General features: G+C 39.8%; 1 protein-coding gene across 1 annotated transcript in view; it reads right to left on the minus strand.

Moving 5' to 3' along the window:
• Nucleotides 1–14888, minus strand: part of LOC111238331 (ephrin type-A receptor 6-like) — a 43520-nt gene that overhangs the window by 28181 nt on the left and 451 nt on the right. The window contains exons 2-5 of the mRNA XM_022767782.1: nt 3859–3987; nt 3048–3197; nt 2790–2951; nt 2442–2670 (exon numbers count right to left, since the gene is read on the minus strand). Of these exons, the coding sequence (XP_022623503.1) occupies nt 2442–2670; nt 2790–2951; nt 3048–3197; nt 3859–3969 (652 nt within the window). The 5' untranslated portion in view covers nt 3970–3987. The remainder of the gene's footprint in view (nt 1–2441; nt 2671–2789; nt 2952–3047; nt 3198–3858; nt 3988–14888) is intronic.

Here is a 14888-nt window from a genome sequence, read left to right on the forward strand (position 1 = left end):
TCTGGGAAATTTGACATATTCACTTTTTTTAACTCTATACGAGACAATAAAAATCTAATTTGAAGATGAATCAATCATGAATATATTCATTAGTTTTATTCACATGTTGTATTTGGCCAACGTTTTGCATGCAGGAAGTCCCGCAGACTGTTGTGAGTTATTACCATGTATTCGATATAGTGACTGGCTCCACCATTCACCTAGGCAACTGTGTAAAAGTCTGTGTCTTGACCCTCATCAGTACTCTCATTAATTACCTGTCATGTCAATATGGTGCATTTACTTGTGTATGCTAAGGTGAGCGTTGTTGCAGAAATTATGGCAGTGTATTTCCACTGTGCTGTTGCAACCATTAAGTTACCAATGATTAACTCATTCCTAGTTTAGTATTACATATACACATACACAAACTAACATGTCTATAAGAGTAACAGGGTAGCTGTTTAGTAATTGGTAATTGATAGTGACAGGTTTTTGTTTATAAGAGATAACAGGTATTATTGTTCTAGTTTTATTTTTATGTTTTATTTCCAGAAACTACGATAAAGTATGTTAGAGTTCTGCCAACTAGTGTTGGGTGATAGGATGATATATACTGTGAGACAATATAAATTTGTCTTATACTGAAATAGCTGTCCTTTTAATATCACTGACTGGTATAGTGCTACAAACTGATGGGTTTATGGCAATATTAGATTTATAGTTGTTTAATTTGATTAGCTGAAAGCAGACATTCTGTCTGGTTATTTAATCCATCAGAGGTTTCAAAATTGATTTTCAAGGAAATGTACAATGTTGCAATATACTGCAGTATAAAATGACAGTTGTTGGTTTGAAGAATATCCAGCACATACGACTGAATAGACAAACACATCGTTTTCCAAGTGCCAAGTCGGTCACTGCTGCATGAGTTACTGACCCATTCATTTTAGCAGCTCCCAAGATCCCCTTGACACTGTTGCAGCTACATTACAATGGAGAGAAGCGACTACTGTCAGCTGAAGGGGATCAATAGGGAGTATAGATGTAGGACATATATGAGGGACACTGAGAGAGCGCTGCTCCTAAGCTGCCGTCTCATCAGTAATCTCTCCTGACTTCTGTGTTGTTTAACTATGTCTTTGAGATGATTGAGAGCAAGAGAGAAAAGATAAATAAAAAGCAGATAAAAGTGAAGAAGATAAAAAGGAAAATTACACCCGAGGAGCAAATAAAGGAGATATTACAGCCTGTCTTACATATCAGCTGTACTAATGACTGTTGGAGTTCTCTCTGTAATAACATGAGTAACCACATCACCACAGGGGTACTACATGAATTTCACCCCGACCAGCTGAGTCTTTCTGTAATTCTGCAAAAATGTAGTAAGTAACATGAAGCACACTTTAATTGTAATTATGCAGCGTGGCTCAATTTAGCTCCTGCCTTAATTACAACAGTAAATCTGAGCCTCATGAAAGAAAAAGAGAGTTGGAGGAGTTTTAGAAAAGACTAGGTGTGAGCTAAATTAGCTGTGAAACTAACAAATGAAGGCAATTAGCCAGCTAGCCCCCAGTCTGTCTGCACAGTCTAATTGAGAAACCAGGCCAATGACTATCTGGAACAACTCAACAGTTACTTTTTCTTAATCTGTTCTGCTGACAATGGGCCACATTTAGGCTATGCTGATTTGACAATAGAGCGGAGGCATCGCTAAAAAGCCTTTTGTGGTATTTATCAAAGGTTTTAAATTTGAGAGCTTTTATGTAAATGTTAAGTGGTTGAATATCTACCACAGGATGACATTTATCAAGGTAACATCAGACATAAACAGCACAAATCCAGAAACAGCTTGATATTACAAGAAAATACCTTCTCATTTGAACCACATGATTGATACTGAGAGATCTTTTTGAGAGCCATAGTAATGATTTTGAAACATCAGAAATCTCAGGGTGACACACACTAATCTGTTCATATTCACATTGTTTAGGGTCTCATAGCAGAAGAGGGTCACAATGAGAAACAGCTAAAGTGAGAATTAAGAAGGAGGAATGAAAAGAGAGGGAGGAAAAAAAGGGACCAGGAGGAGAAAGAAGGGGGAGTGAATGAAAAGCAAACGAAGTGGACAAGAGAGGAGAGGAGATGACAAGGGGAGGTGGAGCTGAAACGAAATGAAGAGATATGTGGATGGAAAGGATCAGACAAGGATGCAGGATCTTAGAAGGGGAGGAGGGGATAGCAGTTCTGTAAACTCCTGCAGACAACTGGGGAGGCCTTAGAGATTTGTTAATGTGATGCAACGCCTTCTCTTCTCTTCTCTTCTCTTCTCCCTATTTCTCTCTATTTGTTTCCTTCTCTGTATCTGTAGCTTAAGTCCGCTGTTGGTGAAGTGTACTGCTCTAAAATTAGCATAAAAACACACACACATGCGCACAAAAAAATCCAAAACAACTTCTCACCCCGGCAGTATCCATCCATCTCCTCATGGCCAATGCTACAGACACAGCGGCCCAATGGTACCAGCCAGTCTCCATCAGCACCACAGTACAATTTGGGTGTGTCCCTCTCCTCTGCATTCTCCACGCATGCACCCCTCACTTCCACCAGAGAGGATGAGTCCATATGTGGCACAGTGTCAGGAAATGCTGCCAGGTTCCTTAAAGTGGATGGGCAGCGTTTGTAGAAGACCTTATGTGGAAGAGAAAAACAGAAAGGTCAAGTACTTCTGGTCTTGTGAACGAAATAAAACTGACAAGTTCATGGCTGTAGTTCGCGCAAACATAATTCCCACCACCATGTTCACTGACCTTGACAGACACAAGAGCAATACAAGCTCCCACATCCTGGAAGGCCAAGTAGAAGCCCTTCTGTGTCACCGGTCCCACCTCCCTGACCTCCGTATTGAGGCGAAGCACGCGATCTCCAAGATCTGTCTGTGTAAAACTCTCATCTGCCGCTATGGTGTCCACCTTAAAAGGAACAACAAACACTTTATTAGTGCAGTTCATTGCTACCAGTAGTGTAACAGAAAGCTTTTTTTCTATGATACAGCTCCGATAACCAACCTTGGCATAGTCAATAGGCCGAAATCGTGTCCCTGCAGGGAGCGGTTCATCTGTCTGCAGATAAAAGAGGTTGAAGGTTTCCTTACAGGTGCCAGACACCCAAGGAATGGAGTTGCAGTCTCTCAGTGTGAAACGCAGCTCCACATATACCTGAGTTAAAGTATAGATAAATGAATAAACAAATGATCACAAGTTCATTTGACATTACAAATACAAGGTGATTAAACATTCAGCTACACATAACGCCTGACCATAAAAAACTGTTTGTTTTTTTTTTCAAAAAAATCTACAGTAAGAAGGATAAAGCATCCACAGTCACAGAAAACTTCCACAAAAAACTGTTAAAATAGATAGTGATAAAATGTAAAGGCTTTTGCTATTTTAAACTAAACAGGCAGGTTATTTGAAAATGTGATGGCTCTGGTGACGTCAGCCCAGCCAGACTCATAGGTTTTCAGTTTGCGATTCAGCTGGTGATGAGCACCACTCCAATCATTGTGTAAAAAAAGCAATCCTCCACCCTCTTTGATTTATCATGGCCGTTCTGTTTTGACTTTAATGGAAATCAGTCCCTCTCTATCAGAGTGAAGTATTGTTTTTTTGTCACTTTACAATACACCTGCCTGCCTTTTGTTTTTCCTTCCAGTATGCTACACAAGAGTTTCCATTCACTCCAGTCACTTTCCCAACCTTGAGGCAATGACACAACGAAGCTCTGCTTCAATACTACTTCATCTGATCCAAGTTTCAGGCAAAGATTTCTGAACTAGTACAGTATGTTTCTCAGGAAGTGTTGTAATGTGGTCCAGACCCTCTGAGCAGCCTGCCGCTGGATCCATCCAGACCGTAACCAGTTGTTCTGGTTTGGCTCCATTACATGGCAAACCTGGAAGGTGTGAATAGGTCTGTTCTGCTCATCCATCTCTGTGATAGCATCCCACTGTAAAAATACAGGAAGCAAATATGGGTACATTTGTAAATATCAAATGTCACAAATAGCAAACAATTGTGTTGTGTACACACTCGGTTATGGGTATTTTAAATCATTATGTACTAGAGTTCAAATTAATATGAAATATACTAATATGGATATTATGTTGGAATGATCTGGCTGTTCAACCCAAGCACCTTCTATTGCATGTGGTGAAACTTCATTTCTATAGAAACATGACATTTTAGAGACACCACGTTAGTTTCACCAATGTTTTCAAGCTGTTGCATCAGCCAGACTCTCATTTGTCTGCTCCGCTTTAACGGTGTGATGATAGAACTTCAAAAGCCCTAATATGTATTGACAGAACTTCTCCTGTGGCATTGAATGGGTAGCTGAGATTGTGTCAGTTACACTGCTGGACATGTAATTATATCTCAAGAGAATAAGATACATGGGAGATATGGTAGCAGTTTGGCTTGATTCTGTCCTGGAAAGGCCAGGGTAGAGAAATGTACAGCATGTAAAATACTGAAAAACTATTATTGTAAAAGGTACATATGTATGTATGTATGTATGTATGTATGTATTTATGTATTTATGTATGTATGTATGTACATATGACAATAAACTATTCTGCAAATAATTTTGAAAGAAAATATTATTTCATCTTTAGCCAATGTAATAAACTAGATTACATTTAAAATGGGATTTAAATGAGGGCAAAACTGTTGAGGTTGAGATGCTATGAGCACTTGAAAAAGAGTTAACATTTAGCACACACACTCACACAGATCTTCCTAGAGCAGTGGTTCTCATGGGGGTCACCAGGGGTTGCATGATTATTTTCGGGGGTTGCGGGATGGATAGGGATAAATATTGTTCTAGGATGATTTTTCCATTAAATCTTGCATGACAATGTTATGATGTAGTCATTATAAAACAGATTTGAGCCAGTGAGTGAAATTAATGTGTGTGAATCAGTGAGAGAGAAGTTGTCTCCTCCAGCTGGAGTAGCAGACTGACTGTGACACTACAGCACAGCGGCAGGTGCTAAACGTTAGCTAGCTTCTCTCAAAAAAAAAAGTCTGCCAGCTCTAGATGGGGACCAAGAAGAGATATGTGAAGGTGGGCCAACTCAAAGTAGCATTACAACGTCAAGTTCAACTGAAAAACGTAAGGGGCTGGCAGCTCCGACAGATTTGGTCTCCAACAAGCATCACAAGGTCAGTACACAAGGTTTGTGTGCGTCTGGTAGCTGTCATGTGTGATAACAAACCCTCGGATAAATGGAGCTGAGAAGTGTGTGTTTGCGGCAGAGGGTTGCTCAGTCTTCCAGTGCTATGAAGCCTGTGTCCTGTATGGAAATAAGTGCATGTACGTGCATACAGCAGTGCCAACAGGGCAAGTGAAGTGGGTCACTACAATGTGTTTCAAAGGTGAGTCAAGGGAGAGGGGGTCATGAACCCAAACTTAAATTTGGTTCAAAAGGGAGCTGGAAGGTGTGGGGGTTCAAAAATGTTGAGAACCATTGTCCGAAAGTGGTGTCCTGTGACACCAAGTGGGTCTTCAAAGTCCAGGGCTTACCCAGAAACATGAATAATGAATAATAGTTATAGTAATGTTGTTATTTCATGTCCTACATGTTAGCAAAGTTAGGGATGGGTTATGCTGGAAAAGAACTAGTTTGTGCGATTCATTGACCAGGTCAGGAATCTAATGCATTTATAGTTGTTCAGAACAGTCACACTGGAAAGCAGAGTAACAAGCCAGTTGTAATAGAAAGGGTGGGGAGGTGATATTGTTTAAAAATGGGGATAATGGTGCACATTTTCAGACAGTCTCTCATGGAAGATATTCATAGCCTTGCACTCAGTTTGTACACAAGAGAAGTGACAAATTGTTGTCAAGAATGAAAAGAAGCTAGAGAGGGACAAACCCTGACTCCTTTCTCACCTCTGTACAGTCTGCCAGAGCGTGAAGTGGGTGTGAATAACGGATTGTCGGTTTCATAAAGGTATAGAAATGGGGGTATGGGGTTTCCAAATATATTTGACCAACTGACAAGCACTTCTGAAGAAGCCTAATATAATATGTGGGTGCTTTCTATTTAGCTAACTTGCTATCATTTCCATGTTTCAATGGAAACTAATGGAAAATGAATTACCAGGAGACTACCTTCTATTGAACTTATGGTATCATCAAAGCTAGCTTGAACCAGCCAATGGAATACTGAAATGTTTTGCTTGTGTATTGCAGTAATATAATGAAATAGTATTGCTTTTGCCACACCAGCCCTCTCTCTCCAATCATGTCCCTGTTCAGAGGCTAGATCCTCCAAACAGCCAACAGAGGTGGGTCCTTGCTCCTGTGTCTCCTCCCCAAATGAGACAGTGTAGCCTCACAGAAACCAGACCTAGTGGTGCATTTGTGTCTTCCTCATCAACAAGTTCAAAATTTCCATTGCAAAATATTACACTAAGCTGCAGAGGAGTTGCACACAGCAGTGCAACACACTATGATTAACAATATACCTAAGCTGCTAACAAGAACAAAAAGCAGAATTCATGCCTGTCTTCCATTATTTACAGCAGTGCCTCTTTCAGTGGTTTATTTCATGTGATGCCTTATTACATGAATTAGACCAATGAAAAAGAAAGCCAACTGAGAGTATTTAAGATAAAATACAATGCAGTTACATATAGTTATATGACCCTTTTTTTGACATTACAAGTTCATAAGGCCCACTTGAACGCTCCATCAAACACGTGATGCAGCACAATGGATTGTGAGATCCTGAGGGCTGCAAAAGATACATGAGTTGTGTCTTCATGTGGGTAGAAGAAGGCTACATGTCTCGGCCACATTTGGATCAGGATATTAGAGTGGAAAAGCTTTCTTTCCAGGAATCATCCCCTGAATTTGGACAAAGCTACTAAACGGATTTCCACTGAAGGGGGGGTCATGATCTAGTAAAAGACTTCCACACAGGATGAACCTATGCATCCTTCCTCTGGAAGCCTTGGGTTCTCTCCGAGATGCACAAGACTGAAGCTTCTTCAATGATTGCAGACTATTATTTCCAGGTCACAGGCTGGAGATCGAGGACACAAGAAAGCTAAGTAGCTAAATGGAAAGCACTGTGTGACAACTTATAGATTTAATTCTCCACAATATTGTTACCTACATTATCTACCTGTAATATCTCCAAAATGGGGTATTCAAGAGGAGTAAATTTTCAAACGCTGCTGTGTTGAATGTGACACGCATACTTCTTCATTGTAAAACACACACATATACACACAAGCGCACACACACTGTGGCTACACAGCCCTTAATGACGAATTTATTGAATGCATTGCACAAAGAGAGAGAGCCAATAAAAGTAGATGACAGACAGAATGAGTTGCGCCATGAAGGAAATTGAAACAACTGAGGTAGAGTGTTCTCAAATGTAAAATATTAAATAACACTTTAACCTTGACTGCAGTGTGCAAAAGCAATTAATCTTATATTAATTAAGCTATCTAAATTAGCTCTATGTGACACCCAAGGGCTAAATGATTAATCAATCATAATCACTCCCTCTTTCATCTGGAACTCCAGCCACCCAATAATGCAGTGCCCGTGCCTTTATGATGTTAAGTGGACTCTGAGGTAGTATGTAATCATGCATATATCATTGCTATCATTGCTGTGGTAAATATTTAAGTTAAATGAGCAGAATCTAAAAATGGAGAAAACATCTGGGTATAGGATTTAGTTAAAAACCAACCACTGTTTTAACTACAGTGTACACATAATTAACTATTGTATGCATACCCACTACATAACAAGATACTCACACTAACCGACCACTTTAGGTGCCGCTGTGCTTTAGGTACACCTGTTCAACTGCTCGTTAACGCAAATATTTAATAGGCCAATCACATGGCAGCAACTCAATGCATTTAGATGTCTAGACATGGTCAAGACGATCTGCTGATGTTCAAACCGAGCATCAGAATGGGGAAGAAAGGTGATTCAAGTGACTTTGAACATGGCATGGTTGTTGGTGCTAGACAGGCTGGTCTGAGTATTTCAGAAACTGCTGATCTACTGGGATTTCCACGCACAACCATCTCCAGGGTTTACAGAGAATGATCTGAAAAAGAGGAAATATCCAGTAAACGGCAGTTCTCTGGGCGGAAATGCCTTGTTGATGCCGGAGGTCAGAGGAGAATGGCCGGACTGGTTCAAGATGATAGAAAGGCAATAGTAACTCAAATAACCACTCATTACAACCGAGGTATGCAGAGGAGCATCTCTGAACGCACACACCTTGAAGCAGATGGGCTACAGCAGCAGAAGACCACACCGGGTGCCACTCCTGTCAGCTATGAACAGGAAACTGAGGCTACAATTTGCACCGGCTCACCAAAATTGGACAATAGAAGATTGGAAAAACGTTGCCTGGTCTGATGAGTCTCAATTTCTGCTGTGACATTCGGATGGTAGGGCCAGAATTTGGCATTAACAACATGAAAGCATGGATCCATCCTGCCTTGTATCACTGGTTCAAGCTGGTAGTAGTGCTGTAATGGTGTGGGGGATATTTTCTTGGTACACTTTGGGCCCCTTAGTACCATTTGAGCATCGTTTAAACGCCACAGCCTACCTTAGAATTGTTGCTGACCATGTCCATCCCTTTATGACCACAGTGTACCCATCTTCTGATGGCTATTTCCAGCAGGATAACGTGCCATGTCACAAAGCTCAAATCATCTCAAACTGGTTTCTTGAACATGACAATGAGTTCACTGTACTCAAATGGCCCCCACAGTCACCAGATCTCAATCCAATAGAGCACCTTTGGGATGCGGTGGAACGGGAGATTCGCATCATGGATGTGCAGCCGACAAATCTGCAGCAACTGCATGACGCTATTATGTGAATATGGACCAAAACCTCTGAGGAATGTTTCCAGTACCTTGTTGAATCTATGCCATGAAGAATTAAGGCAGTTCTGAAGGCAAAAGGGGGTCCAATCGGATACTAGCAAGATGTACCTAATAAAGCGGCCGGTGAGTGTATACTGTATACTGGGACCCTAACCCCTGAATATACAGCACATGGCACTAGCATGGCTAAAATTTAAAATTCAAACGTTCATTCAGTTTTCACTAGTGAGAAGCAGACTATTGTTGTATACTACTGCAAGGCCCGTGCAGTGTTTTGGCACATGCCATTCAGCCTGTCATTTGTAATTTTTTCTGCTATACCGTGGAACAGTGGAAATGCTGTAGAAGTCATAGATGGGAACTGTTAGACTCCCACTTGATGTGAGAGGAATTTCTTCAACATATGCTCTCTACATATTTCAGTGCCCTCCTTACAGACCTTGAAACAGAAACTTAGTATTTTTAAAGAAAGCAGGCTTTCTGGTTTGCATAAGATCAGCATTAAATAATTGGCGTTCCATTATGCATGCAAACAAGAGAAAATGGTGATTTGTCACTCTGTGTGCCTCAGTGTTCTAAAATGCACCCTTGGGATGTGGCATGGTTCAGAGCAGGGAAAACAAATGCAAACCGGAGTTTGAAAGATGAGCTGCAGCCCATGCTCTCTGAGGCAATCAGATATGCACCTACTAATCGCTCTGCCTATTAGCCCCAAGCTTAGCAGACTGCAGCAGACACAAACCAGGTTTTGAGCACAAGGTGTAAAACTAATGAATGTATTGGACTCGCACTAATATTACAATATCACAGTGGTTTTCTGAAGCTGGTCTGTAAAAAAACGCTCACTGATGACTTACTTTTGAGACTGAGCCTATGATGAAATACTGAAGATTTGGAAAACCTATTTTAGGCCTGCTGTCTTAGTTTGACCCTTGAGTTTCTTCACTTAGTCTAAAAAGCGATTCAAATATTTCTATCGACACAATGACACTTGAATTACTAATATTAGACCTGCCCATATGAGATGTTATATTAACTGTTGCTTGTTCAGGTGCACTTTAATGACTAAGGTGGTGATTTGAAGGAGAGGGTTGGCAAATCATGGAAGACTTCATCATTATTACTTAGTAGATGAGAGTCCCAGTCCCTCTACAGAGTTGAAGCAGTTGCTCAGTTTCGTATGGCAGCCATATTAATTTATTGGAGTGATGCAGAGTGGAATGGTACTTGTGGCAGATATAGTTGCACTGGTGTATAGCATTCTTAAGAGTGAAAAGCCCTTATCTGGACTGCATATAGTCCAGATAACCACACAATACAGAAACATACAGAAACATACAGTACACTTGCATTGTTGTTATTATACTTCTACAAATGTGAACATATTTTTCTTTGTGTTTTGAAATAAATTTAACAAAAATAAAAATGAAAATCATTTTTGAATTGTTTTTTTTGTCATGTCACCACAGTAAAACATAGATACATATTAAATGTACTGATCAACCTGCAGCTCCTTCAACTGTACTGCCCAAAATGTCAGTATATCATTACAGTATTTATTATCAGGGTAAAATTATGTTTTTTCCTCATTTTGATTATCATTTGCTTGTAACTGAATAGTCACTTTAATTAGTTAAATAATAACAGAGACATAATTAATAGGATATAAGTAAATCAATAAATGGATATAATATCTGGATATAAATCATAAAAACACAACAGCACTGCACAGAGAACAAATAATGCAAAAAAAAAAAACCAAACAAAAACAAATGAAGAAAAGAAAAGAGATGAGTCTTTATGGGTTTTATAGATATCAATGGAAGGGGAAGATCTAATATTGCATAATGAATCAATGTTTCTGCTACTTTATATTTACTTTATAGTTTGTAGTTATGATTGCTTAAACACAAATTATGAAAAAATTTAACATGCACAATTTTGGACTTGAACGCTGTAGCTTCAGCTGTCAGAACAAAATGTCTCCTCTCTGTATTCTCTGTTTTTGTCCCAGTACTCATGAACAGTGCTGGACAGAGCAGCTACAACCTGCACATTGGACATCCCAATATGTTTACTCCACATCCGGTCTGGACAGGTTTCAGAGAGGAATCCTACCCCTCAGGTAAAGTAGTATTCTGCATCCTGCTTTGAATGTGTTTTCAAATTGATGATGCCAGCTTGTAACAGCCCCTCTCTGACTTCATAGACACACACTTGAGCCTTCTCAGAAGCAGCTGCAAAAGCCCTATCATTGTGCAAAGATGTTTAGATCCTGAAAATGTGCGGTGAGTTTCTAACTATTTGTTATGACGGGTTTTCCTTTTTTATTTCCACCATGGCTCCCGGCAGCTTAAGGTCTGCACTCAGCTCCTGACAGGAATCTTTGACAGCTAAAAAACTCAAAGTTGCTGAAAAGAGGTTTAGATGGAACTTTTGCCTCGCAGATAAAGAGATCATCTTTCAAATCAGTGACGGCTGCAGAGACCAGGCTTACTAACATGAGCAGAAGCCTCTCCTTTCACCAGCGGTGAGGTGACATACCTTCAGTTAAGTATTTAATTAAGAACCATCGCTAAATATTTCTTGACGATATATTTCTCGGAGAACTTTAATATCCTCTGCAGGAAGTAGAGCAAGGCGAGAAAGTACGGCCAGAACTCTAGATTAATTTCTTAGTTCAACACAAGTCGACTGTTGCACTTACAACTTTTGCCTCGCACAATAACTGTTCTTTTCAGCCTCTTGCCTTTCCTCGCCTACTCATGGCTTATGTATGTTATTTAACTAACCACACTAGCAATAATAGCAAAAGAAGAACTGTGAGAAGGGAGGGAGCAAGAGAAGGGGAGCCTTTTATAGTGATAATGTAATGCTAATTTTGTTCTTTATTGCCGAACAACAATTAGACCCTTCAGTAGAGCTTTTACATTTGTCCATAACCTATGAACTACAGTAAGTGATCATTTGAATAAATCCTACTCACATACTGACGTTGGACAATTGCTTGTTCAATCTCTGAAAAGCACAGGATATGTGAGACACTGCAGGCCAAAGTACATTGGAGCCTATTTCATCAATGCAGATGGTTGTGATTTTGGATCATCAGTGTCTAAACTCTAACCATAAGAGCAATGGACCAAGCGTATAAAGATGGGAACCCTCAAGCTTGACAATGCTACAAGCCTCACGTTCAAAAGGGCCACATTAATCCTTTGTGGCCACATGATTGATGGCTGTATTTATAAGGTGCTCAAGAAAAAAGAATCCCTTAAACATCTTTCCTTTTCAGTTCATTAACCTTTAACCACCCTCTGTCTTCCAGCGGGACGCTAGCACGAGAACTGTAGCCTTCTGGTAAAGCTGCATTAATAATAAAACAGGAACATATAGTAGATTTCTCAATTAACTAGTTTTCCATTCTCTCGAAAAGAAAAGTTTAACCTTTAATAAAATAATATAGCAGGCGAATTGTATTTTCTTTAATGCATAGGTATTTGAGATAACAAATAATTTGCTTTCTTTGTGGCGTCACAACATCTTGTAACTCTATCCCTATATAATTGTGTAAAAATCTCATTGAAGAATTGATGAAAAAAATATGTTATTACCAATCAATGTTGACTTAAATCCAATCAACCAGTGTAACCAAATAAACCAGTGTCACCCATTAATGCTGACTGGACAGAAACACATTTGACACATATACCATCACTGTCACAGATGCAACTTTAAGCCACAGACAGCGTCAGTTCTCAGGGCACTTTCACCATGGAAGGAAATTCAGTCTTACCAGTTTAAACCTCTGGCCATGTCTGTGCCCCGTGGACCTGAGGGTGCGGGGGGCCTTGCAGGCCCCAAATCCACAGAGGTGCAAGAGGAGTTTTCAGGAAATAAAGGCTTAGGTGATGATGGACCAATGAGCCACATATAGCAATATTCTGTTTAATTCTATCATTTTGTTCTCTTTGGAAAAAAAGTGGGTTAGTGAGTTCATCACAGTTGAGTTAGGGCAACAGAATTCGGTTTCAAGGACCTCTAAACTCCAACGAGATGCATACAAGCTATTTTTGCTGAGAATTTTTTTTGCACGTGTACTGATTGAAAAATGTACCTCTATTTATTATGTACAGCAGGAAAGATTCATGTGGAGTTCCCGTTTCAGGCAGAATTCTTGTCCGGGTATCAATGTGTCATATCAGTAGGTGTTGAAAAAGACTATAGGCAGTCAACAAAACTCACACACATGCACACCTACCTACATTGCACAAAAAGGTACTGCTGTATTAACAACAATGGTGGAGGCACTCAAACTGGTTTTAGAGGTGTGAGGTTTAGATTAAAACCAGACAATTTGTCAATGTCAGACTAAAGGGAAAAGAGAGAGAGAGAGAGAGAGAGAGAGAGAGAGAGAGAGAGAGAGAGAGAGAGAGGGGTGTTATGAAAATATCATTAAATCTCTGTAGTTGTGATGAATTATTGATTTGAGGTGAATCTGGGTGGTGGCGTTGTGTTTTTGTTCAACCAATTAATGGCATTGTTGCTCCCCATAGCAAAAACCTGCTTAGGCTGTGTGCAAAGGAGGAGAAGCTGTTTTAATATTGGTTTGTGGTCCTGAAAATATCACAGTATTTTGTTTCTATTTATTGGTTTTGCTCCAAAGAATTTATTACACTTTTAATAATAGCCTGAAAGCACAGCTTCGCTACCACCTCGTGTCTCGAATTAGACACAACATCATGGAAAAATTATTGTTGTTGCTGATGGTTGCTCAGTCCCAGCTGAAACATTTGTTAGAGTGAAATCTACAGCATTTCCCCTTCAGACCTGAACTTGTAAGAATGATATGCTCCAATTCAATTAGTTTAATCTCTAGATATTTTAAAGGCTTGATCAAATCTGTATTCATCACACAAAAACATTGTCGCAATTGTGTTCTATAAAAAAGACAAACAGTGAAAGCAATTTAATCAAGGATCTTTGGCTTTACGATTTTTTATTCCACCTTTTATGTTTCAGAAATTGTCTCACTTTGCTTTCAAAGTGTTTTTTGTGAATTCTTATTCATATTATATTCAGGGCTAAATGTGATATAATCATTAACGGAGTGGAGAGAGGTGGGTGCATATGAAGAGGTTTGGCCTCGTAAAATGATGAAATTCAGGTGTGATTTTGAAAAGCTGCCTCCAGAAATGACAGCTCCATTTGCTTCTATGGTTGGCCACAGTTAAGTTATGTTGTTTTGGTTTAAAGAATGACATCAGTGTACAGTAATTTTCCGATCAAGATTTTAGCTTGACTTTTTCTCTGCCAGCTGACCCAACTGATACTCAGTTTGGTGATTTGGAGTCTTGTTTAAAAGTGGGCAAATGATTGAAAAGTGATTACATATGGCCATTCCTTAAACAGCTTTTTATTGAATGAAGTGAAGCCTGCAAGCTAGTTATGTCAGTCTACTCACAGGGCTTACTGCTTTCACTATACTTAAGCCGTCAATGCTCTTCTCACTCTTTTGCTGCGTGGCAGCTGTCACACGGCTCACCTGTCACTTGTGTTACCACTGCCACTGTACCACTGCCACCTCCACCTCAGCATCCACCTGTAGGCTCTGAGTCTACCTGCCCCTCAGGGTGAAATTGGTATTGTCACTCCTCACCCCCCTGCTGTGCTGTGCTGTATTTGGCTCTGCCTTGTGTTGGTGAGGTCAGAGCCTAGATGCCAAGCATCAGTGCTGCACATATTCTGCATTCACATAATAATCCATTCCATCAGTCTTGGCTGACTGAGCTATATTTCAATGTGAAGCAGGTACTACATGCTGTATAATAGTAGTATAAGTATAGAATTAAAATGCTGTTGAAACAATTATATGCAACTTAGACACAAAAAAAATTAAACATTAACTTTTCAACCAAATTCAGCCCAGTTTTTACCCAGACACTTAGATGCTTTTTGACCTGCAAATCCCCA

The sequence above is a fragment of the Seriola dumerili genome, unplaced genomic scaffold (genome assembly GCF_002260705.1).
Source record: "Seriola dumerili isolate Sdu_G_001 unplaced genomic scaffold, Sdu_1.0 BDQW01001299.1, whole genome shotgun sequence".
Lineage (NCBI taxonomy): Eukaryota > Metazoa > Chordata > Actinopteri > Carangiformes > Carangidae > Seriola > Seriola dumerili.